The sequence below is a fragment of the Psittacula echo genome, assembly GCF_963264785.1.
Source record: "Psittacula echo genome assembly, chromosome: 5".
Lineage (NCBI taxonomy): Eukaryota > Metazoa > Chordata > Aves > Psittaciformes > Psittacidae > Psittacula > Psittacula echo.
Window position 1 is genome coordinate 3,957,782 of NC_137739.1, and position 19,020 is coordinate 3,976,801.

The 19,020-nt window shown below is 53.7% G+C and overlaps 1 protein-coding gene across 1 annotated transcript; it reads left to right on the forward strand.

The window, feature by feature from the left end:
• Positions 1-2,604: 2,604 nt before the first annotated feature.
• Positions 2,605-17,361, forward strand: MMD2 (monocyte to macrophage differentiation associated 2; the record flags this gene model as incomplete). Its single annotated transcript, XM_080618493.1, has 7 exons — positions 2,605-2,651; positions 14,773-14,854; positions 15,472-15,632; positions 15,735-15,809; positions 16,086-16,187; positions 16,763-16,832; positions 17,158-17,361. 7 exons carry the CDS (start codon positions 2,605-2,607, stop codon positions 17,359-17,361), a joined length of 741 nt encoding a protein of 246 aa, XP_080474619.1.
• Between the last annotated feature and the right edge of the window lie 1,659 nt (positions 17,362-19,020).

Consider the following 19,020-nt stretch of genomic DNA (forward strand, 5'->3'; position numbering starts at 1 on the left):
CTGGACTCCCCCACGCTGCTGGCAAAGGGACTCCTCCAAATGGTTTAAACCCAAGTGGCCCTGCCCCAGCTCCCTGCTGTCCTATGTCCATCCTGCTATGGCCCATGGTCACCCCCGAGCTGGTCCTGCCCCCCACATTGCTCACCTCTGCCTCCACTACAGCTGCTACCAACCCACTCACGTGTCCTGTGACTCCTTCTACTCATGTAAAGCCTCTCCCACAGGGAGGTTTCCCCTGCCAGAGTGCAGCACCACTGTTGTAGCACCAAAAGGTTCTGGGAACCATCATCAGGAGCGGGGGACAACCCAGAGACATGTCTCCACTACGGGACTCCTGCATGGTTCGGGATCTGCACAGTTTGGGGAGGAAGCAGCTCTGGCCTTCATGACCCATTCCTCTTCTAAAGGAAAACTCTGGTTTGGAGACACTAATAAAAGGTCAATGCATTCAGTGTATTCCTGAATCTTTGAAATTCTCCTTAATATCATTACAGTTACTCAGATCTTTGCAAGAAGATGGGGAGAGCACCAGGGATGGAGGAGGAAAGAAAACCAAGGTGCTCTTGTGGGCAGCAATACATGAGAGGAGCTGCCATGGAGAGAGGGCATGTGTGCCAGTGGGGTAGAGGTGATGTGAGCATGGACATCTCCACATCCCACCATTCTCCGGCTGCCAGGTTTAGGAGGCAGCGCCGGGGCTGGAGCCATTCCCCAGCACCATGCGCGAGGCTTTGGTTGCCATAACAACTGGATTCAGGCTTCAAAAATAGTAACTTATTTTTCATTCGATTTGCCTTTTGCCCTCTGAGACAGATCTGTTTCAGGACTGATGGTTCACTTCAGGTGTCCATTGCCAGCACTCCTGGCTGCAGCCTTGGGGCTTCGGGGATGGGGGCTGTTTTGTTCAACACAATTTATTGCTGTTTTCTTTCCTTCCCCTATTGAGGCCCAGAGAAAAGGTAAAGCAGGGCACAGGCATCATGAAATAGCCTTTGCCAAAGCCTCATCACCCAGAAGGTTGGGGAAGGAGCTTGACAAATACCTTCTCAGCTAAGTGGCAGGACGTGGGAGAGGTTTTCAGAGATGATCTCACTCTGCATCTCAGCCTGGACCTGCTGCTGCTCTCACCCAGGGATTGGCTGTCCCAGATACACTGAAAAGGTCCTCCTGAGGATGGGACTTACTTTGTTCCCCCCTGCACCTCCTGGATCCTGCTGTCACCAGCATGATCCCCAACAGGGTCTCCCATCCATGATGGGAAGTGTGCAGGAAGGCTGATTCCACTGCCAGGTCTCAGCACTGGGGAACTGGGGTGCTTCTTGTGTTCATTGTGGACACCCCACAATGCAGCATGCACCTGGAGCATCACGCCTTTTGCATTCCTTGGGGGGGTGAGCTGCCTTTGGATGGTGTTGGAGAGGGTCCAAGAAGTAATTCATGCCTTGAATAAAGGGATTCTTCAATTTTTGTCTCTTTTGGCTTTTGGAAGAGTTGAGCGTGCTTTATTTCCCATAGAAATGGCCATACAAGCATAACCCTTTATGTTGAGATGTCCTCATCTGCTCCACCTTTCTCTCATCATTACAGCATCAGCAAGGAGAGGTTGAGTTGAGGAGGGAGCAGGACTCTCCTCTACACTTGCTGCTCACCTTATGTCACCTTTCTTGGCCCTTAGATGCTGACCTGAAGGTGCCTGCAATCTCTGGCACACGGTGGGCACGGGTGATGCCCATATGAGCCCCCATTACCTTTTGAATCCTCTTTCTAAGATGCCCAACCTCAGATGTATGTCGAGACGTCACCTCCTTTGAAGGTGATGGAGAGGATGGAGCAGTGAAAGCTTAGGGTAGAGATGGGGTGAGGATTCTTTGCGTTGCTTTGCCCCCATTCTCCTAAGCAGGGAATTGCATCCCCACCCATGGACACCCCACAGCGATGGGGCTGGGAGAGAACCACCCACCCTGCCGGGGCCTCTGGAAAATAATAGAGAAAACACAAAACAATTAAAATCAAATCAAGAAAAGCCAAGCCAACCCAAAGAGCTCCCTGGGGACGCCGGAGCCGGCTGGCCCTGCCCTGGGGCAGGCAGCGATGTCTTGGTACCCATCCTGAGGGACCCAGCCATGGAGGGGATGGAGGGGGGCTGCTTACCCGCACTCACCACTTCCCCCCCCCCCAAGCTCCGGGATGCTTTAATCACATTTTCAATTCAAATCTGCTGCTATTTGATCCGCCGGGGGTTGGCGGCGGGGAAGGGGGAGTATTTTTAGCTGTGCTTAAAGCTGCCGTGGCGGCTGAGGGAGAGCGGGCAGGTTGCTGTGGCCGGGCAGAGTTGGACGGGATCCCCCCCCTCCGCTGCCGCCTCCTCCTTCTCCTCCTCTTTGCACATCTGAGGACGGCAGCGGGGCTGGCTCACCCCTCCCGGAGGTCGCCTTTGTTTTCCCCGAGTCTCTCTCCCGAGCAGCCGGGGGGATCGGGAGGGGGCCGGGGCCGGGCTGGACCGCACCGGCCGCCCCTTCTCCTGCTCGCCCCACGGCGGAGTTGGTTCGGTTCCCCCTCGGTCGGCTCTTCCCGGCCGCCGGGACCCCCCATGGCACCGCCGCGATGTTCGTGTCCCGGCTCCTGGATTTCCAGAAGACGCGCTACGCCAGGTAAAGCCGTCGGCGCGGCGATCCGCGACCCCCGGGTGCTTGCGGAGCCACAGGATAGCCCCAGCCCCCTTGCCCGGGCTCGGTTCCAGCGGGGATGCAGCCCAAAAGGACCTTCAAAAGCTGCTGAGTGCCCCAAAGCACAAGGCAGGTGCGGGATGCTCTTTTGGGAGAAGGGTACCTGCTGTTCTGCATCCCTAAGGGATTCCGAGCATCCTTGAGAGCTGCCACTGCCTTTTGCTGGGTCTAACTTCGCTGCTGTTCTCCCGCTGCTGGGGGACCAGGACCTTGGGGACAAGATCCTCTATGGAAGGGCCAGGGTTACCCGGGGTCCTGAATCACCCAAGAGAAGCCCCTCAGGGTAGACCTGGGGTCTCCAGTGCAATGCACCGGTGGTAGATCCTTCTCCCCACTCCATGAAATACCCAGGAAGGTTTTCCAGCAGCAAGGACTGATCTGAAAAACCCAGGTGCGCTGAGAAACCTCACGGCATTACCTGTGTAGGGGGAAACCTGAGGACTGCTGTGCACAGGTCAGAGGGCACTCGGCCATGCACGCTGCTGTGGGATCAGATGTGGCCTTTAGGAGGGAGCTGGTGGGTGATGTAGGGACATCAGCACACCGGGTGGCCAAGGATGAGCTGGATCGCACAGCGCTGCGTGCTGTACAGCCAGATGGGGCTCAGCGTGGTGCTGGGGGTGCTCAGGTTTGCACTGAGGACATGCTTTGCTCCCAGCTCCCTGTGACTGTGTTGGGGATGTTTTCATGGCTGCAGAGGGTCCCACAGGCTGGCGCAGCTCCTGAGGGCACTGAGTTCAGCTGCTGCCATCAGCAGAATCCCAGTGGTCCTGTTAGAGGCAGATACCAGAGGAAAACTTGAATGGAAAGAAGCAGTGATGGTGTTTCTTGCTTGCTCCAGGCAGGAGAATCTCTGAAGGATGCTGGGCTAGGTAAGAGTAGGAGACCTCCCTTCCACCCCGTAAGCCACCAGCTCCTCTCCTTCCAGGTGTCATATACGGACAATCCATGATTACACCTCCAAAAACTGTTCTCAAACCCCATTTTGATCCTGTAGCTGCTTGCTAACCACCTTTGCCGTGGGGAGATGCAGGAGGTACCCTCTGCACAATGCATCTGGTTGTGAAAAGAGAGAATTCAAACCCTTTTCTCCCCACTGGCATGTGGAGGAGAGGACCATAGGAAGATGGAGCCAAGCTAAAGGCTGTACCCCCCCAAAGCGTGAGGACAACCATGCCTTTGCCCACAGCAGTAGTGCAGAGGTTCTTTTGGAGTTAGACAGCAGAGAAGAGGCTGCTTCCCTACTTCAGTCCCCCCGAGCAGAACCCATCTGCAACCTGTTGCTGGATTTGTCCAGAATCAAAGCTTGTTGTGGTCCTTTCTGGAGATGACTTGTTAAATGGGGATGAGGTGTTACAGAGAGCCCACATGCAGGGCAGGGGCTGTGGGGCACAGGAAGGATTGGGTCCACAGAGCATCCTCCATCTCCCACAAGGTACCAGGGCTAGATGGGCAACAGGAGGAGATGGGTGCTCCCTTGGATTTCACCCCAAGGCAGTCAGCAGCACACGATGCTAACCCAGAGCTTCCTCCATCACCGCAGAGATCCTCTTAGCCTAGTGCTTAAAAATAACAGTTGGCTAATCCCTGTTCCCCCTCACTCCACACACACCAGATGGGGATTGGGGTGAGCAGGAGCCACAGGGCTCACAGTGGCGCAGTCCCTTCAAGGCATCAGAAGCATCTTGGAGAAGCTTTTGCTTGTGGCCTTTATTAGGGAAAAATAAAGGCAGAAAGTTTTCATTGTGATGGAAAAGTCTGGAACAGCTTAATTTTTAACACAGTTTTATCTAATTTTGAGTGAGGAGCAAGAAAGGAAACTTGGACATCAAGATACCTGCCAAAAGGAATAAATAAAACACAGCATGGTTGATGAAAGACCTGTTGTGTGCAAGCTGCAGCAAAGGCACCGGGCTTTGAACAAAGAGATGAAAGGCAGGAATCAATGTGAGAGCATTCAGGAGAAGAGAGGATGTGAGAGCCAGGAGAAAACTCAGGGCTGAAGCAGCACTGAGGAGTCCCCAAATCCTTCCCGGCTGGCCTTCAGAGATAGAGGATTGTGGCTGTGGCAAAGGGAAGGGGCTGTCACCGTGATGGGAACAGCGATGCGAGCAAAGCTGCTGGAGCGGGCTGTGGTTATAAGCGAGGCTCTGTGCTTTCTGCTCTGCTGTGGGGTGCAGGAGGCTCCTCCATTATCTGCCACCATGGGGAAAGGGAGGTGAAAAGCACAGCTGCTGCAAGGCCTCTCCTGTCGCTCACAGCCTGCACTGTGGCAATGATATCCATCTCCAGCCGACAGGCCAAATTCAGCCGTGACGCCAGCAGCAGCATGCAGCGACAGGGTGCAAGCAGATGCGATTCCTCCTGCTTACCCAACCACCAGACTGTTATTCCCCCACTCCCCCTTCACCCTTTCCTCTCTTCCTCCTTCCTCCCAGCTTGCCAACATGGTGCTGGCTTCCCCCCAGAGCAGTAGATGGGTGCAAGTGGCATCTTCATCGCTTAAACTCATCGGCCAGGTTACACTGAGCCGGTAACTGATCCCTCCCTCCACTCACCACCAGCTTTGACCCCACTTTGGTCCACTTTTTCCACAGATATGGACCAGTGCCTCTTCCCTGTGTAGCTTCTGTGGGGCTGCAGCTCAGCCCAAATCTCCCTACAGGGACACAAAATGCTTCCCAGAGTTTGGCCATCCGAAGCCATAATTGAAAGGAAACATGATTAAGTGGGATGCTGCTGTATCTGGCCAGCTTCAGCAGCTCTGGAGCTGCAGGCTGTGCAGGGCACTGAATCATCCTAATAAACTGATAGCAGTTCACGATTGGATTTGTTAATGTAAAAGGCTCTACATCTTATTGCGTTTGCTTGTCTCACCCTGTGCAGAGTAACACAGAAAGGAACAGCCAGGAAAATCCACATTAATTTCTCAGCACAGAAGAGGGAGGTTAGGCGAGGAAGGGGCCTCAATAGGTGCATGGTCCAGGCTTGTCTTCACCTGCCTGGTGTCTGCAATGTAGACACTGCTACCTCCTCACCAGCACAAGGGGATAGAGATCTGGGCTCTACGCTTGCTCACAAGCAAATCATAAAAGGTTTGGGTTGGAAAGGATCTTAAAATCATCCAGTTCCAACCCCCCTGCCTCCGAGTCTGGAGAAATACAGCTGGGAAAACCTTCCTTCTTGCTCCCTGCACCTGCAATTACTGAGCAAAGAGACATTGGCTGACTCCTCCTCCAGCATCTCTGGGCAAGAGAGGAAGAGAACCACCAGTAGGAATAGGAGAGAGAGAAAACATTGGGGTGCTCAGCCCCCAAACATGATGAAAACAATGCCAGGTTGCCAGCCTGAACACAGCTATTGCATTGGGAAGATCTGGTCCCCGTTTGCAATGAAAGCGCAAGCAGCCCTCGCCTGCTCCCACACGTGTTGAGATGCTTTCCAAGAGCTCTGCTTCCCCCACAGCCAGCGTGGGATGAAGCAGTGAGAAGGGAAATGCTTTCAGTGCAGATATTGCAGCTCAGAGATGCTCAAGAGGCAGGGGTTCCTGACCATGCAAGCACCAGTCCCAATCCCACCATCCCCAGTGAGATCTGACAGCCTGCCCCAGCTGAACAGATCCCCTTGCTGCAAAAGGCAGTGCTCCAAGAGATGGGCAGGCACTCAGAATCCCCAGCATCATCCAATGTCCCTGGCCAATTCCATATTGGTTGCTCTGTTGCATCAGGCTCACTTAGGTACCCTCTAGAGACGGCACTGGTAGGATTCATCTTACGTGCGGTTTACACGCCTAGGGTGCTGTTATTGGATCCAGGTATTTAGAAGGCAACAAGTACTCAAAACCCCATTTGCAATGGGATAGTCCCACAAAATGCCCCATTCCCTCCTTTTGGAGGGCCAGCAGGACAAGCTCAGGTAAGGAATCACTGCACTGGAGTGGGCAAGCCAAGCCCTGTGCCTTGCCTTTGTGGCGGAAGGAAGGTCTCTTGGGTGCCTGGGAAACACATGCCCCATGGTCTTTTCCATCCTTCAGCTGGTGTTGGATATCAGCCTGATGTGATTCTTTGGCACCGCTTACTATGGCCAGCTTCATGGGGTAGCAGCCAACACTATGCATGGGAAATTCAAGCCACTTCCCAGAACGGCAGGTCACTGAATACAAGAAACAGGGATCTCCCAGGACTGCTCCCAGGCTTGCCTTCCTCTTCTCTCCTCCCTTCCCACACTTCTCCACAGCAAGACAAAGCAATGCAAACCAGCTACAACTCCTATAGGAAGGAAGGGAAAAGAACACGACTTATTTCAGTTCATTGCTCTTACGAGGTGCTTGGCTGCAAAAGGAGATTGGTTGGGTACCCAGAGAGATGCTGCAAGGGGATGAATGCTCAGAGCAGGGGCTGAGCAAGGCAGAGACGTGACCAAACACCAGAGCTCTCCCTTTGGGGTTGTCCAGATGTAATTGAACCTCAATGCTTTTATGCAGTGGAGATCCAGAGTCTGACGAGCTCTATGTGATCCACTGGCAACTTCTCATAACATGATAACACAAGCATCGTATTCCTAGATGTTTACCTGCAGATGCCTGTTAGTTGAGCCAACCAGCGCTGACCTTTGGGAGAGTTCAGATCCAAGTCTGTTCTCCTGTTCCAGTTTAGAGTCCAGGCTTGCTGCTGGGGAAAAGGGATTTTAAGCAGAGAGAGATGGGCAGGTCAGGGGCAAGGAGTACTGTACTAAGTGGCACACGCTGGTACTGCAGCATCAAACAACAACCTGCACTCTGTTGCAAATACTAATGGAAATCCTGGTATCTGCTTGCTTGGCTGGTGAAATTCATTATTCTCCTTCTGTGCCTTTGTGGTCCAGAGGCATTTGCTGAGTAATACAGATATCATTGGTACATGAGCATCATCCAGGAATCCCAAATGAGAGCCTGGTCTCAGGCTATGGGAAAACCTTATGGACCTGAGAAACTATACCCAGGCAGGGTCAGAGGCTGGGGAGGCTCCAGACCTCAAGCTGTCCACTCACTCTTGCCCTCCTTGGGCTGTTGTGGAGTCTAAGCAGGCAGAACCAGCTCAGGATTTGTTCCACTAACTCCTGTGCTCAGGGCAATGCAGGCAAGGAGGCAAGTAACAACTTTCCAAACAAGCAAATAGTGAATAACAGAGAATCTTCAGTTCTGGAATCAGCCCTCCCAACATTCACAAGGCACCTGGGACATCAGACTCATTGTGACTAATCAGCTATTGTTGTCTCACGAGTACCAAATGAAACAAGAAGTCCCAGCTCAGAAAGTAATTTGGGAAACGCTCGCCAATCCCATCTGTTGTGAATAAACAGCTCTGCTGCAGCTTCAGGGTCATGATTTGTCTTGGAATAGCTAGAGATACCATCAACATAAAGAGCAGAATGCCTGCTGGAGAGAAAGAGAAATATCCCTGCACAAAGGATGGGAATACAGACAGTTATGACCATTCTAGGAATTACCTGCTGAGTTTCCACTTACCAGCCAAGACCTATAGATACCCTCACGGGTGCCGAAATGGTCTACGCCTGCATCTGGATTGGAGCCTCCCATGTTTGTCTCTGCTAGGATAAGGAGCAAAGAACAGGAATTAAATATAGCCGAAGAATGTTCAGGGAAATAGCAGCACATTGCCTTCCTGCCAGCCTCAGCCCCTCATATACCCACTCCTGCAGCAGCAGGATGTGCCAGGGGAGCGTGTTCCCTGTCCCATCATCTGTGCCTGCAGTTCAGAGCCAGATGCAGCACAGACAGGGCTGAGCACACGGTCCCTGTCTGGGAGCATCTCTAAGCTGGCAAGCAGACTTGTTCATCATTTCTCATGGCACACAGGCTATGCAGTGCCAGGGGATGGTCTACAGCCAGCCCAGGGTGTTACCACATGTCAGAGTGCTGGGAACAGGCGAAAATGGGATGAGGGTAACCAGACGTGATGAATGATGCCTCAATCTACTGCCCGTTTCTGGAAGCAAGGCTCACACTGGGGGCATCTATCTGGGCAGGTTACTCCAGGAATCTGGTGATCTGCTAATTTGCCCCTAAGAAAGGCTGAGAAATGCTAGTTTAAATAAAAAGCCTTTCATTTCCTGCTCCCTACCCAAGCTGCCAGCTCTTTGCACTATGCCAAGAAGCTGCACTACAGAAAACACTGCACTGTTTTGCTCCATCAGCCCTCCTGCCTCTCCTCATACGGGATGAGCTGGAGTCAAAGGAGTAGCCTACAGAGCAGGCTTGCCCCATCTGCCCCTTCTCCCCTCACTAGGGAGCTGACCTGCAAGCTTACAGCACACAGCTCAGCTTTCCAAAACAGGAACACCATATGTTCGTGTAGGAGCATGTAAGCACTGAAGAGCAGGGATGGAAACAGAGGTTTCAGCTCTCAATGGGGTGCCACACATGCCCATGTGGGTGGCTCTGCAGATGGCAATGCTGGGCAGCATCAGCCTGAGCATTTCTGCTTCCAGTGGCAAACGTTCCCATGTTAATGGGTAGGAAGGAAAACCTAGGATTCCTCAAGTGCTCTTGGGCTGGATAAGGCAGCTTTGTGGTACTGCAGGGTCTGAGGGCTCTACAGTGGGAACTGAAGTCTTTCCCATGTTGCCAAGTGACAGAATCTATGGCCTGGGCCTGATGAGGCCCTGACCAGATCCCTGTTGTCCTGCTCTGTCTCCTGCATCCTGCAATTGCATCCCATACGTAAGCAGCGTTGAGGGCCCTGCGCTGCGTCATCACACACAGCTCCCCAGGACTCAGCTAATTACAAGCCACAGAGGAGCTCAAGGGGATGAAGCCTCTTACCAGGGGCTGCAGCTTTACCAGATTACAGGTCAGAAGCAGAGCACAAGCCAAGCACCAGCTTACAGGGATGCCACCACAGCGGCTCACATGTGAGCACAAATCTGAGGACCAAGCACTGCGTGTGCAGCCTCTGGGCTCATTAGAGCAAATCCAGACCATGCACTGAAGAGGGGTCTGGGGCCAGCCTGCCCTACAGGGACATATCTATGCCACTGATGTCACCTCAGGCATCACAACACTTGCTTTACCAAGAGATAACCCAAAGGGCCCCAGCAGGACTTACTGCTACTGCTGGTCAGCATGCAATAAATGCTTTCTCTGTCCTTCCTCTTTAAGATACCACCATAAAGATACAATCCTCTTCTGTTACTCTAAAAGCAGTTGAGATGCCAGTCACAAAGAGAAGGAGAAATTCCTTCTCTTTGCAGTCAAATCCCCAAGAGCTGCTTCATAGGAACATAGATCCCTGGGACAGGAAGACAGATACAAAGCAAACCAGCATCTAACCTCAAAAGACATTAAACCAGATCCTCAGCAAACCCAGCCCCTTTATAAGCCATTTGCAGGTGAAACTTGTAGACGTTAGCTGGTTTGAGGAAGATTCACATCACCTGGGAGCACCCTAGGACGTGCACATTTAGTGCTTCATGGGTTGTGAAGGGGATGTGTTGGCTCTTCAAGTGTCTCAGCCATGGCAATGTTCAGCGGGAGCCCATCTCCTCAATGCATAGATGCACAGCTACATGTCATGTATAAAGCCTGATTTATAGCAGGGTTGAGACGGTCAGTGTAGGACGGGCTTTTTCCAAAGGCAGGGATGAGCTGCTCAATGGGACCCCAGCTCATGCCTCCCTGTCCGTATTGTGTGTGTATATATATATGTATCTCAGTATATGTCATATATACCAATACTCAATCTGTATGCCTGTAATTTTGCACCCTCCTCATGCTATCCATCCACCAGCTCACCTGAAGCATGACAGATTATTACCCTCACTTGGAGACGGATACAGGGAGGGAGAGGGAAATGAAGTTATGTGACAGAGGCCAGCCAGAGAGTCAGTATCGAAGGCAGAGCTAAACTCCATCTCTCCTGAATCACATCCTGGCCTGGGTCTCCATCAGGGCTGTTCCCACCCTGTGTGTGTAGGGGACAGCTCTGCAAAGTGTCCCATGGCTCTGCCTGTGTGAGTGCGTGGTGCCCCTGGAGTGGCTGATGCAGGTTGTCTTGGTGTTCAAATGCTCTTGCATGAGCCCTCCTAAGGAGTAGTTTAATCCCCATTTTACCTTCTTCTCCCCTACCCTGGTAAAGCAGGAGCGATTTTCGAGGTCAGAACTTTGTTCTTGGATAAAAGTCCTTATAAAACTTGGTAAATGCTCCCAGAACCACAAAAAAACAGAGTGGGAGAAAGAGAAGGAGAAAGGAACAAGCCTGGGAAGCTGGCTCTGCACTTTGCCCTGGCTGCCTGTGACAAGGGGCTCTTTGTTCCCCTGGCCGGAGCCTGCTGCACTGGCCCTTTTCAGTCTCCTTCCCTGGGAAAGAGGCCAGGGGGAAGCAGGACAAGCAGGGCAGGGGAAAACCCTGGGGCTGCATGAATAACCCCTGCTTGGACCCCCACCAGGCCCCCATCTTCATATAGCTGGTGTGTATAGCATCTGCCAGGAGCAGCACTGGGAGTAAAAGGTGCCTGGGAGCCCCTTGGGTCTCTGCTTCCCATGCAGCATCCCTGAGAATGACCATGCCCCTGTTCCTGCTGTGCAAGAGGTGTGAAACTTCTGTGTCTTTTGGACTTTGCAATCCTAAAGCATCTGCTAAAATGCATTGAAGCGTCCAACCAAGGTGTAATCACCTGCCTGCAGCTTCCCATACCCGCAGTGTCGAGTGAGCCACGTCACAGAATCATAGAATGGTTTGGGGTGGAAAGGACCTTGAGATCATCCAGTTCCAACCCCCCTGCCATGGGCAGGGACACCTCACACTAAACCATGGCACCCAAGGCCTCATCCAGCCTGGCCTTGAACACTGCCAGGGATGAAGCATTCATAGCTTCCCTGGGCAACCCATTCCAGTGCCTCACCACCCTCACAGTAAAGAACTTCCTCCTTATATCCAATCTAAACTTCCCCTAAGTTTGAATCCATCACCCCTTGTCCTATTGCTCCAGTCCCTGATGAATAGTCCCTCTCCAGCATCCTTGTAGGCCCCCTTCAGATACTGGAAGGCTGCTCTGAGGTCTCCACGCAGCCTTCCCTTCTCCAGGCTGAACAGCCCCAACTTTCTCAGCCTGTCTTCATACAGGAGGTGCTCCAGTCCCCTGATCATCCTCGTGGCCTCCTCTGGACTTGTTCCAACAGTTCCATGTCCTTCTTATGCTGAGGACACAGGACCTGTACACAGTGCTCCAAGTGGGGTCTCACACTGTGGCTTTGCCCAGGCAGTGTAGGCTGGATGCATAACAATGAACACATCTCCCTCACCTCCTCTTACCCCAAGGATACAGCCAGGGTTATCCCCAACCTTACGGTTGCAGTGACATCGAGCAGGCGATGGTTGTGGATTGAGACAGCTGGGCAGGAGTCTTGCTGCAGGGATCAGAGCTAAGTTTGGAGAGGTGTTTCTCTCATTATTGCATTGAAAAGCCCCAGACCTGTGCCTGGCTACAGCAATTCCCTTTCTCCTGACCCCAGTTGCACAGAGCTGGGGCTGGGAAACACACAGCAGCCTCCAGCCTCTCTGGGCTTTCATCAGCTCTAATGAGAGTCGCAGGCGCCCTTACCAAACGTGTCTGTCCAGGTTCAGATTTGAGGCTGGTTTGGTGCACCAATACAGCAACTTTCTGTAGGCTGGGGATGCTGCAGGGCTCCCCATGCTCTGCCATCACAGGGATGGCATGAGCTAGATGGATGCTTAGCATCCCAGGGTGGTCTGGGAGATAGATAAAGGAGAGAAGAGAAGGTAAAGGAATGCCCTCTGCACCCCTGGGGAGCAAGGTGCTGCAGAAGGACTCATCCTGCCCTGCCAGAAGATGTGCAAACATTGGCTGCTCCCATGTTTGTTTGCACAGCTCCGCTGCTTAGCACAGAGGACCATGAAATTGTGTCCAGCTACCCCTAAAACACAATGCTGGCTGCTCCAGGAGGACCTGCTGTAGCCAGGCTGGCCCAGCACTGTGCAGCGAGGTCCCACATCTGTGATGCTCCGTTTCCCATCTTTCACAGGATGATGCTTGTTAGAAAGCAGGGCAAGAAAACAAGAGCAGGTCAAAAAGAAGTCCCTCCTCAAAGCTATTTCTCCCTCTGGGAAAAGCAGGTGTTTGCAGTGTGCTGCACCAGCACGGCTTTGGGCTTCAGGGACACATATGCTGTCAGACCTCATCCCATGGGAATGGCTGGGGTGGCCCTTCCTGGCCTCTCCATCCCTGTACCAGAGACAGGGAGGATATCTGCACCCCAGAGATCCCTTTCCAAAGGGTCTGGATGTCCCTTAGCCCTGCAGGAAGGGGCTGTGGGAACCAGCCCTGCCTCTGCTCCTTGTTACTGCTCTGAACAGCTCAGAACAGAGGGGAGACGGTGCAGGGCTTTGTTAAAACAAACAAATCCAAGGAAAAGGCCTCGGAGGCGTTTCCTCAGCAACCGATGTCACGCGGGATGTCTGGCCTTCCCCTGCCCGCCGCCTTATTATGAGAAGGGAAAAGAAAGGGAAGCAGAAAGCAAAGGGGAGCTGGGGACAGTCTCCTGGCAACGCTGGGACAGCAATGTCCTCCTGCCAGAGGACATGGCTCCAGCACAGCCAGCCTGGCCATTCCTTGCGGCCGGAGCGTCGGGATGTGGGGGCATCCCTGGAGTCCCCTGGATGGATGTGACAGCGTGCTGGGCACAAGCACATCCCGAGGGATGCCCAGTCCTGATAAGTGCTGATTTACCCAGTGTGGGTCCTCCATGGCAGCGCAGTGGGAGCTTAGCCCCTCTGCTTTCTCCTCTTAATTCATAGTTTGTGATGACCATGCATCTTCCCATGGTACGAAGGTCTGGCAGCAGGCAGGGCAGGGGCTGGGGACAGGGTCCCTGGCCTGGGTCTGTTGTGGCCACACTCCCCCTGGCCTCAAATCCATGTAATTTATTATTTAATAAGGCTATTTAATCCAGCCTGGCTCACTCTTAATAGACAGCAGCGAGTGGCTCATTCAGTGGGGTTGAGCAAGGAAATATCAGAAGAGTCTGTATGGATGCGGGTGGCTCAAGGATGCGGAGAGAGGACCTTTCCCGCCTTTCCCAATGCCCTGCATCACCCTGTGCCCAGCAGCAAGGTCCTGCCAGCCCCCGAGCCCCCTTGCTGGGCACAGCTCAGCTGTGAAACACACCACAGACGGGGCCAGAAGTGAGAGCAAACAGGGTCAGAAAGCAATTAGTGCAGGTCCTGAGCTGCAGCAGCAAAGTCTTTAAACCCCTGATTACCAGATCAGGCAGGGAAGGATCACTCCCTCTTTGCCTGGTTCTTATTCCCTCCTGTGAAGCCTCCACTTCTGGCCCCTGCCAGAAGAAGATGTTGAACGAGGCTTTGCTCTGACCTGTTACCACAGATGCATATTTAATTTGCCTCTTAATACAGCTGTACCTACCTAGCAATGGACTGGCCAAGCCAGACACTATATTTTATCACTGTGCGTTGATCTGACAAGGGGAAATCGATATGTTCCTCTGAACACCAAGAACAAGCTGATACCTCAGACTAAGAGCAACTGAAATAAAGCTATAGGTTTCCAAGGGAGGATGGTGGGGTTTCCCCTGCAGTAATCCGTGCTGGGATATGTGGGTAGGAGGTAGATGCAGGTGGTACCCAGAAACCAAAGGCAACATGGGGCTTCGGATGCTGGAGAGGGACTCTTCATCAGGGACTGTAGTGATAGGACAAGGGGTGATGGGTTTGAACTGAAACAGGGGAAGTTCAGGTTGGATCTAAGGAAGAAATTCTTTACTGTGAGGGTGGTGAGGCACTGGAATGGGTTGCCCAGGGAAGGTGTGAATGCTCCATCCCTGGCGGTGTTCAAGGCCAGGTTGGACAGAGCCTTGGGTGCCATGGTTTAGTGTGAGGTGTCCCTGCCCATGGCAGGGGATTGGAACTGGATGATCTTAAGGTGCTTTCCAAACCAACCATTCCATGATTCTGTAATTCCTCCAAACCCCATCCTCTGAGTGAGTTTCTCTCCGTGCTTCTTGCTGCAGGTTCATGAATCACCGCGTCCCATCCAACTGCAGGTACCAGCCGACGGAGTACGAGCACGCAGCAAACTGTGCCACCCATGCAGTGAGTCCCTGTCCCCACCCCAGGGTGATGTGGGATGGTGCTCAGCTCTCCTCGGATCCTTTGAGGAACTTCAAGGAACTCCTAGAAATGCCTATGTTCAGCCCCGCTGCAGAGGGTCTCAGGGCTGTGGTGAGGCAGATGGATGCTGGGCAGTAAGATGCTCTCCCTCCTTCTGCCCTGGGAAGCTGGTGTGCATGTCCCTTGCTCTCACCATGTCCCCAGGGAAGCTGCCTGCTGTGGGCTTAGTGGAGCAGGAGTATCTTGCAGAGCTCCATGAAAATAGAGTGTTTTCACAGCAGGGATGGTGACAGGAACCCCATGGGGCTGCCTACACAAGCGGTCCCCACATCAGGGTTTCCTTTAGGAGCTGGCAGCTCCCACTCTGAGTCCTGGGGGGTGACTCAGGGGTAGCCATCCTCCTTTTGCCTTCCTCCTCCTCATCTTCACTTGGAGAAGCTGTTTTGGAGATGCACCAAAATAGAGGGGAGAAAGCCTGCTCCTCATGGGTGGTGGCTTTGACGGAGCAAAAGTAACACCTAAAAGGCAAATCAGAGACTGTACTGTAGCTGCTCGATGGAAACGCAGAGAGTCAGCAAAGATTTGCTTCTCCTTTCCAGTTCTGGATCCTGCCCAGCATCCTTGGCAGCTCCATCCTCTACATCCTCTCTGATGACCAGTGGGAAACTATCTCAGCCTGGATCTATGGCTTTGGCTTGTCCAGCCTCTTCATTGTCTCCACCATCTTCCACACCATCTCCTGGAAGAAGAGGCATCTCAGGTACCAGCCCTGATTGCTGGGGGTTCAGGAGAAGGGGGAGAGGGTCCAGAGGCCCAGGGTGCTGCAGGCTGTGACCTGGCTGTCTGTCTGTCCATCCCACAGGACAGTGGAGCACTGCTTGCACATGTTTGACAGGATGGTGATCTACTTCTTCATCGCAGCATCCTATGCTCCCTGGTGAGTTGCTGGTGAGTGGGGGCCATCACTTGGCCCCCCTGGATGGGAGAAAATCACAACAGCTCCAACAGATAGGGTTTCCCTCCTTGGCTTTGACTCTGCTCGGGGCTGTACCCTACCCCTTTCCACAAAACCTTATCTTATAGATTTCAACCCCTTCAAGTTGAAGTTACAAGCTGGGAAGACCCTTTGACGGGATAGCCATGGGGCACCTCTCTGCCCATGGCCAGGACTGGGGTGCTGCCCTAGATCCTCACCACCACTTGGGTCTTGCAGGCTGAACCTGAGGGAGTTGGGTCCCTGGGCTTCCCACATGCGCTGGATCATCTGGATCATGGCATCTGTCGGGACTGTCTATGTTTTCTTCTTCCATGAGCGGTGAGTGCCGTTACTTGGCTCTGTGCTGGTGGCTATCGCAGAGCCCAGCTCTGCCAGCCCCTATGAATGCCCAAAGCTGCAGGGGAGAGCAAGAAGGATGGAGATGGACACACAGACAGGTACAGTGTTCCTGGCACTCTCCTGGTCCCCTGGAAGTGGAGACTTGGACCACGTCCTTCCCCATCTGTATTCTGGCTTTAGGAGCTTTGGTAGCAGGAATGCGGGAAGAAGGATGCGGGAAGAGGGATGGGGGAAGAGGGGTGCGGGAAGAGGGATGCGGGAGCAGGGAAGTGCTGCTATGAGCTGCTTCTTCCACATGGTGGCACCAAACGGAAAGCAAAGGGCTCCAGATACCTGTCCCCGAAGCCCCAAGCTGCCGGCCCTGAGCTGGCAGCTCCGAAGCCAGGGTGAGGGTCCTCTCTCCCGGAGCAGGGTGCCAGCCCCATCGCAGTGGCGTGGCTCACACCTGAGGACACAGGACCTGCCGCGGTGGCACTTCCAGCCCTTTTCCTATAGCACTTACAAACGTAAAACTCAACGCTCTTGCCTTCAAGCAGCTTCTCTGTCCATCGCAGGTACAAGCTGGTGGAGCTGGTGTGCTACATTATCATGGGCTTCTTCCCTGCGTTGGTCATCCTGTCCATGGTAAGCCACTGCTGGGAAGCACACGGGCTCAGCACAAGGGGCAAATCCCAGCAGGACTTGCTTGTCTCTGGAGGGTTCTGTGATGGATAAAGCCAGCCCCAAATACAACGCGGCCCAGCTTGGTTTTGCAAGTGCTTTGGGTCCCCACCAGATCTGGGTGTCTCCATCGGACCTCCTACCTGGGCTCCATTGCACTGAAGCTCTCCAAGCCAAACCATTGCTGGGTCCCCATTGCCTGGCTGGAGGGGAGGGTGCAGCAGAAGGCAGAGAGAAGGGCAGGAATGCCATGGCCACCACTGAGCCCTATCTCCCTGCTTGCTCCCAGCCCAACAGGGATGGCCTCCCGGAGCTGGTGGCCGGTGGATTCTTCTACTGCCTGGGCATGGTCTTCTTCAAGAGCGATGGCCGCATCCCCTTCGCCCATGCCATCTGGCACCTCTTCGTGGCCATTGGAGCTGGCATCCACTACTATGCCATTTGGAGGTACCTCTACCGGCCTGGCACGCTGGAGGCTAAAACATCCCGGTAGATGCCTTAAAGACCAGCACATGCGGGCATGAGGGGAGCAGGGAGACAGCCTGTGCCATGGGCTCACCTGAAACCACCCACTTGCCCCACGGGCAGCTCTGCTGGTGCCCTTCCTGCACAGACAGGAGAGTCCGGAGGTGGATTTTAACCAGATTTTCCTTTCTTAACCTCAGGAACTGCTTGGATTTTAGACACAGGTTTTGTAACACAGTGACCGACCAAGGGGCTGCTGCTGGCAGGGTAATGACCGTGTGCCAGGGGCTTGGGGAGGCTTCACTCACTTGCCTGGCCCTGAGCATCCCATGGGGTCCTTGACCCCACCTGCCCCTGGATAGTGACACCCTGGGTTTGGCTGCTGGAGCCCTTAGCATGGGCCACCAAAAGGAATGGAGGAGTTGGGATGAGGGGACAGATCCGGCTCCTTTCCCTTGGGATGCTCCAGCCTGGGAGGGGGCACATTGGCACCCCTGCTCTAGCTGGGCTCAGCTCCTAAATGGACCTAAATCATGCCAGCATTAACTACTCCCTCCCAGGTTCTCTATGGGAAGGTCCAGGGACAACAAAGCCTTATATGAGATTGAAACTGGGATCTCTTCCAGGGCACCTCAGAGTCCTCAAGCACTGGAGAACCCTTTCTGTAAGCCAGTATTGGGTGCACAACTCAGTACATCCCCCCTGCATGGGCCCGGGGAGCCCACCAGGACATTTTGTCCTTGGGGTGCTTTGTTTTCCTCTCCAATCTCAGTGCCGTGGCAGATTCAAAGCACAGCCCTGCTCCCAGGCTCTTACCTGTGCCTTCAGCAGGGAGCAGAGGGGGGATCCGGATGCCAGCATCTGCCTGACTGGGGTCAGCCCATCCATATCAGGGGATTTTCTTTCTCCTTGAGGGAGGGATGCAAACCTCCTTGGATTGCGATCACGGGGCTGCCTGCCTTTTCTGCTCCCATTCTGGTGATGAGCCTATTGCCCATCATCATTAATTCCATTCCTGGGAGGATTTCTGGCATTCCCAGAATTGATGTAGGGAAAAGATGCGTCTGCATGATGCTTGGAGGCGAGCTGAATGGGGAGGTCTTAGTGACGCTCAGCTATTAAACACCTAATCACAGCTACACAGTGCTTTCCAAGGTAGGACAACAAGACATGGAGCACCCATCCAGCCATCAGGAGCAGCCTGATAGTGCTGGAATGGGAAAACCACGCTGGTCCTGCTCCCCAGGCTGCTGGAGCTGTTAAGGACTGGTCTGTGCTGGGACCCTGCAAAGCATCGCTGCTCTCAATCCTGCCTGCACCTTCCTCGGGAGCCCCTGGAGGCGTCGATTTCCCATCATCTCTTTTTGGCCTCTTGATTAATTGTGGCTGCAGCAGCCTTGGCACAACCAGGCAAATGAAGGAGATTTATGGCCACTGTCCCACGTCTCCTGTTTCTCTGGTAGCCAAGGAGCTGAGCCCCAGGCTCTGCTCCATCTCCCACAGAGCTTAGGGTCTCCCCAGGCTGCGTCGCCCCAGGATCAGCTCTATATCGTCCGTCAAATTACCAAAGAGACAGCTTCCAGATGCTCATCCCCTCCTGACTGTGGCTGTGGTCACCAGGGCAACAAAAGAATCCTGTGGGCTTTCACTTCCATAGGCACAAGGTTCCTAGAAGGGGCTTTAGGTG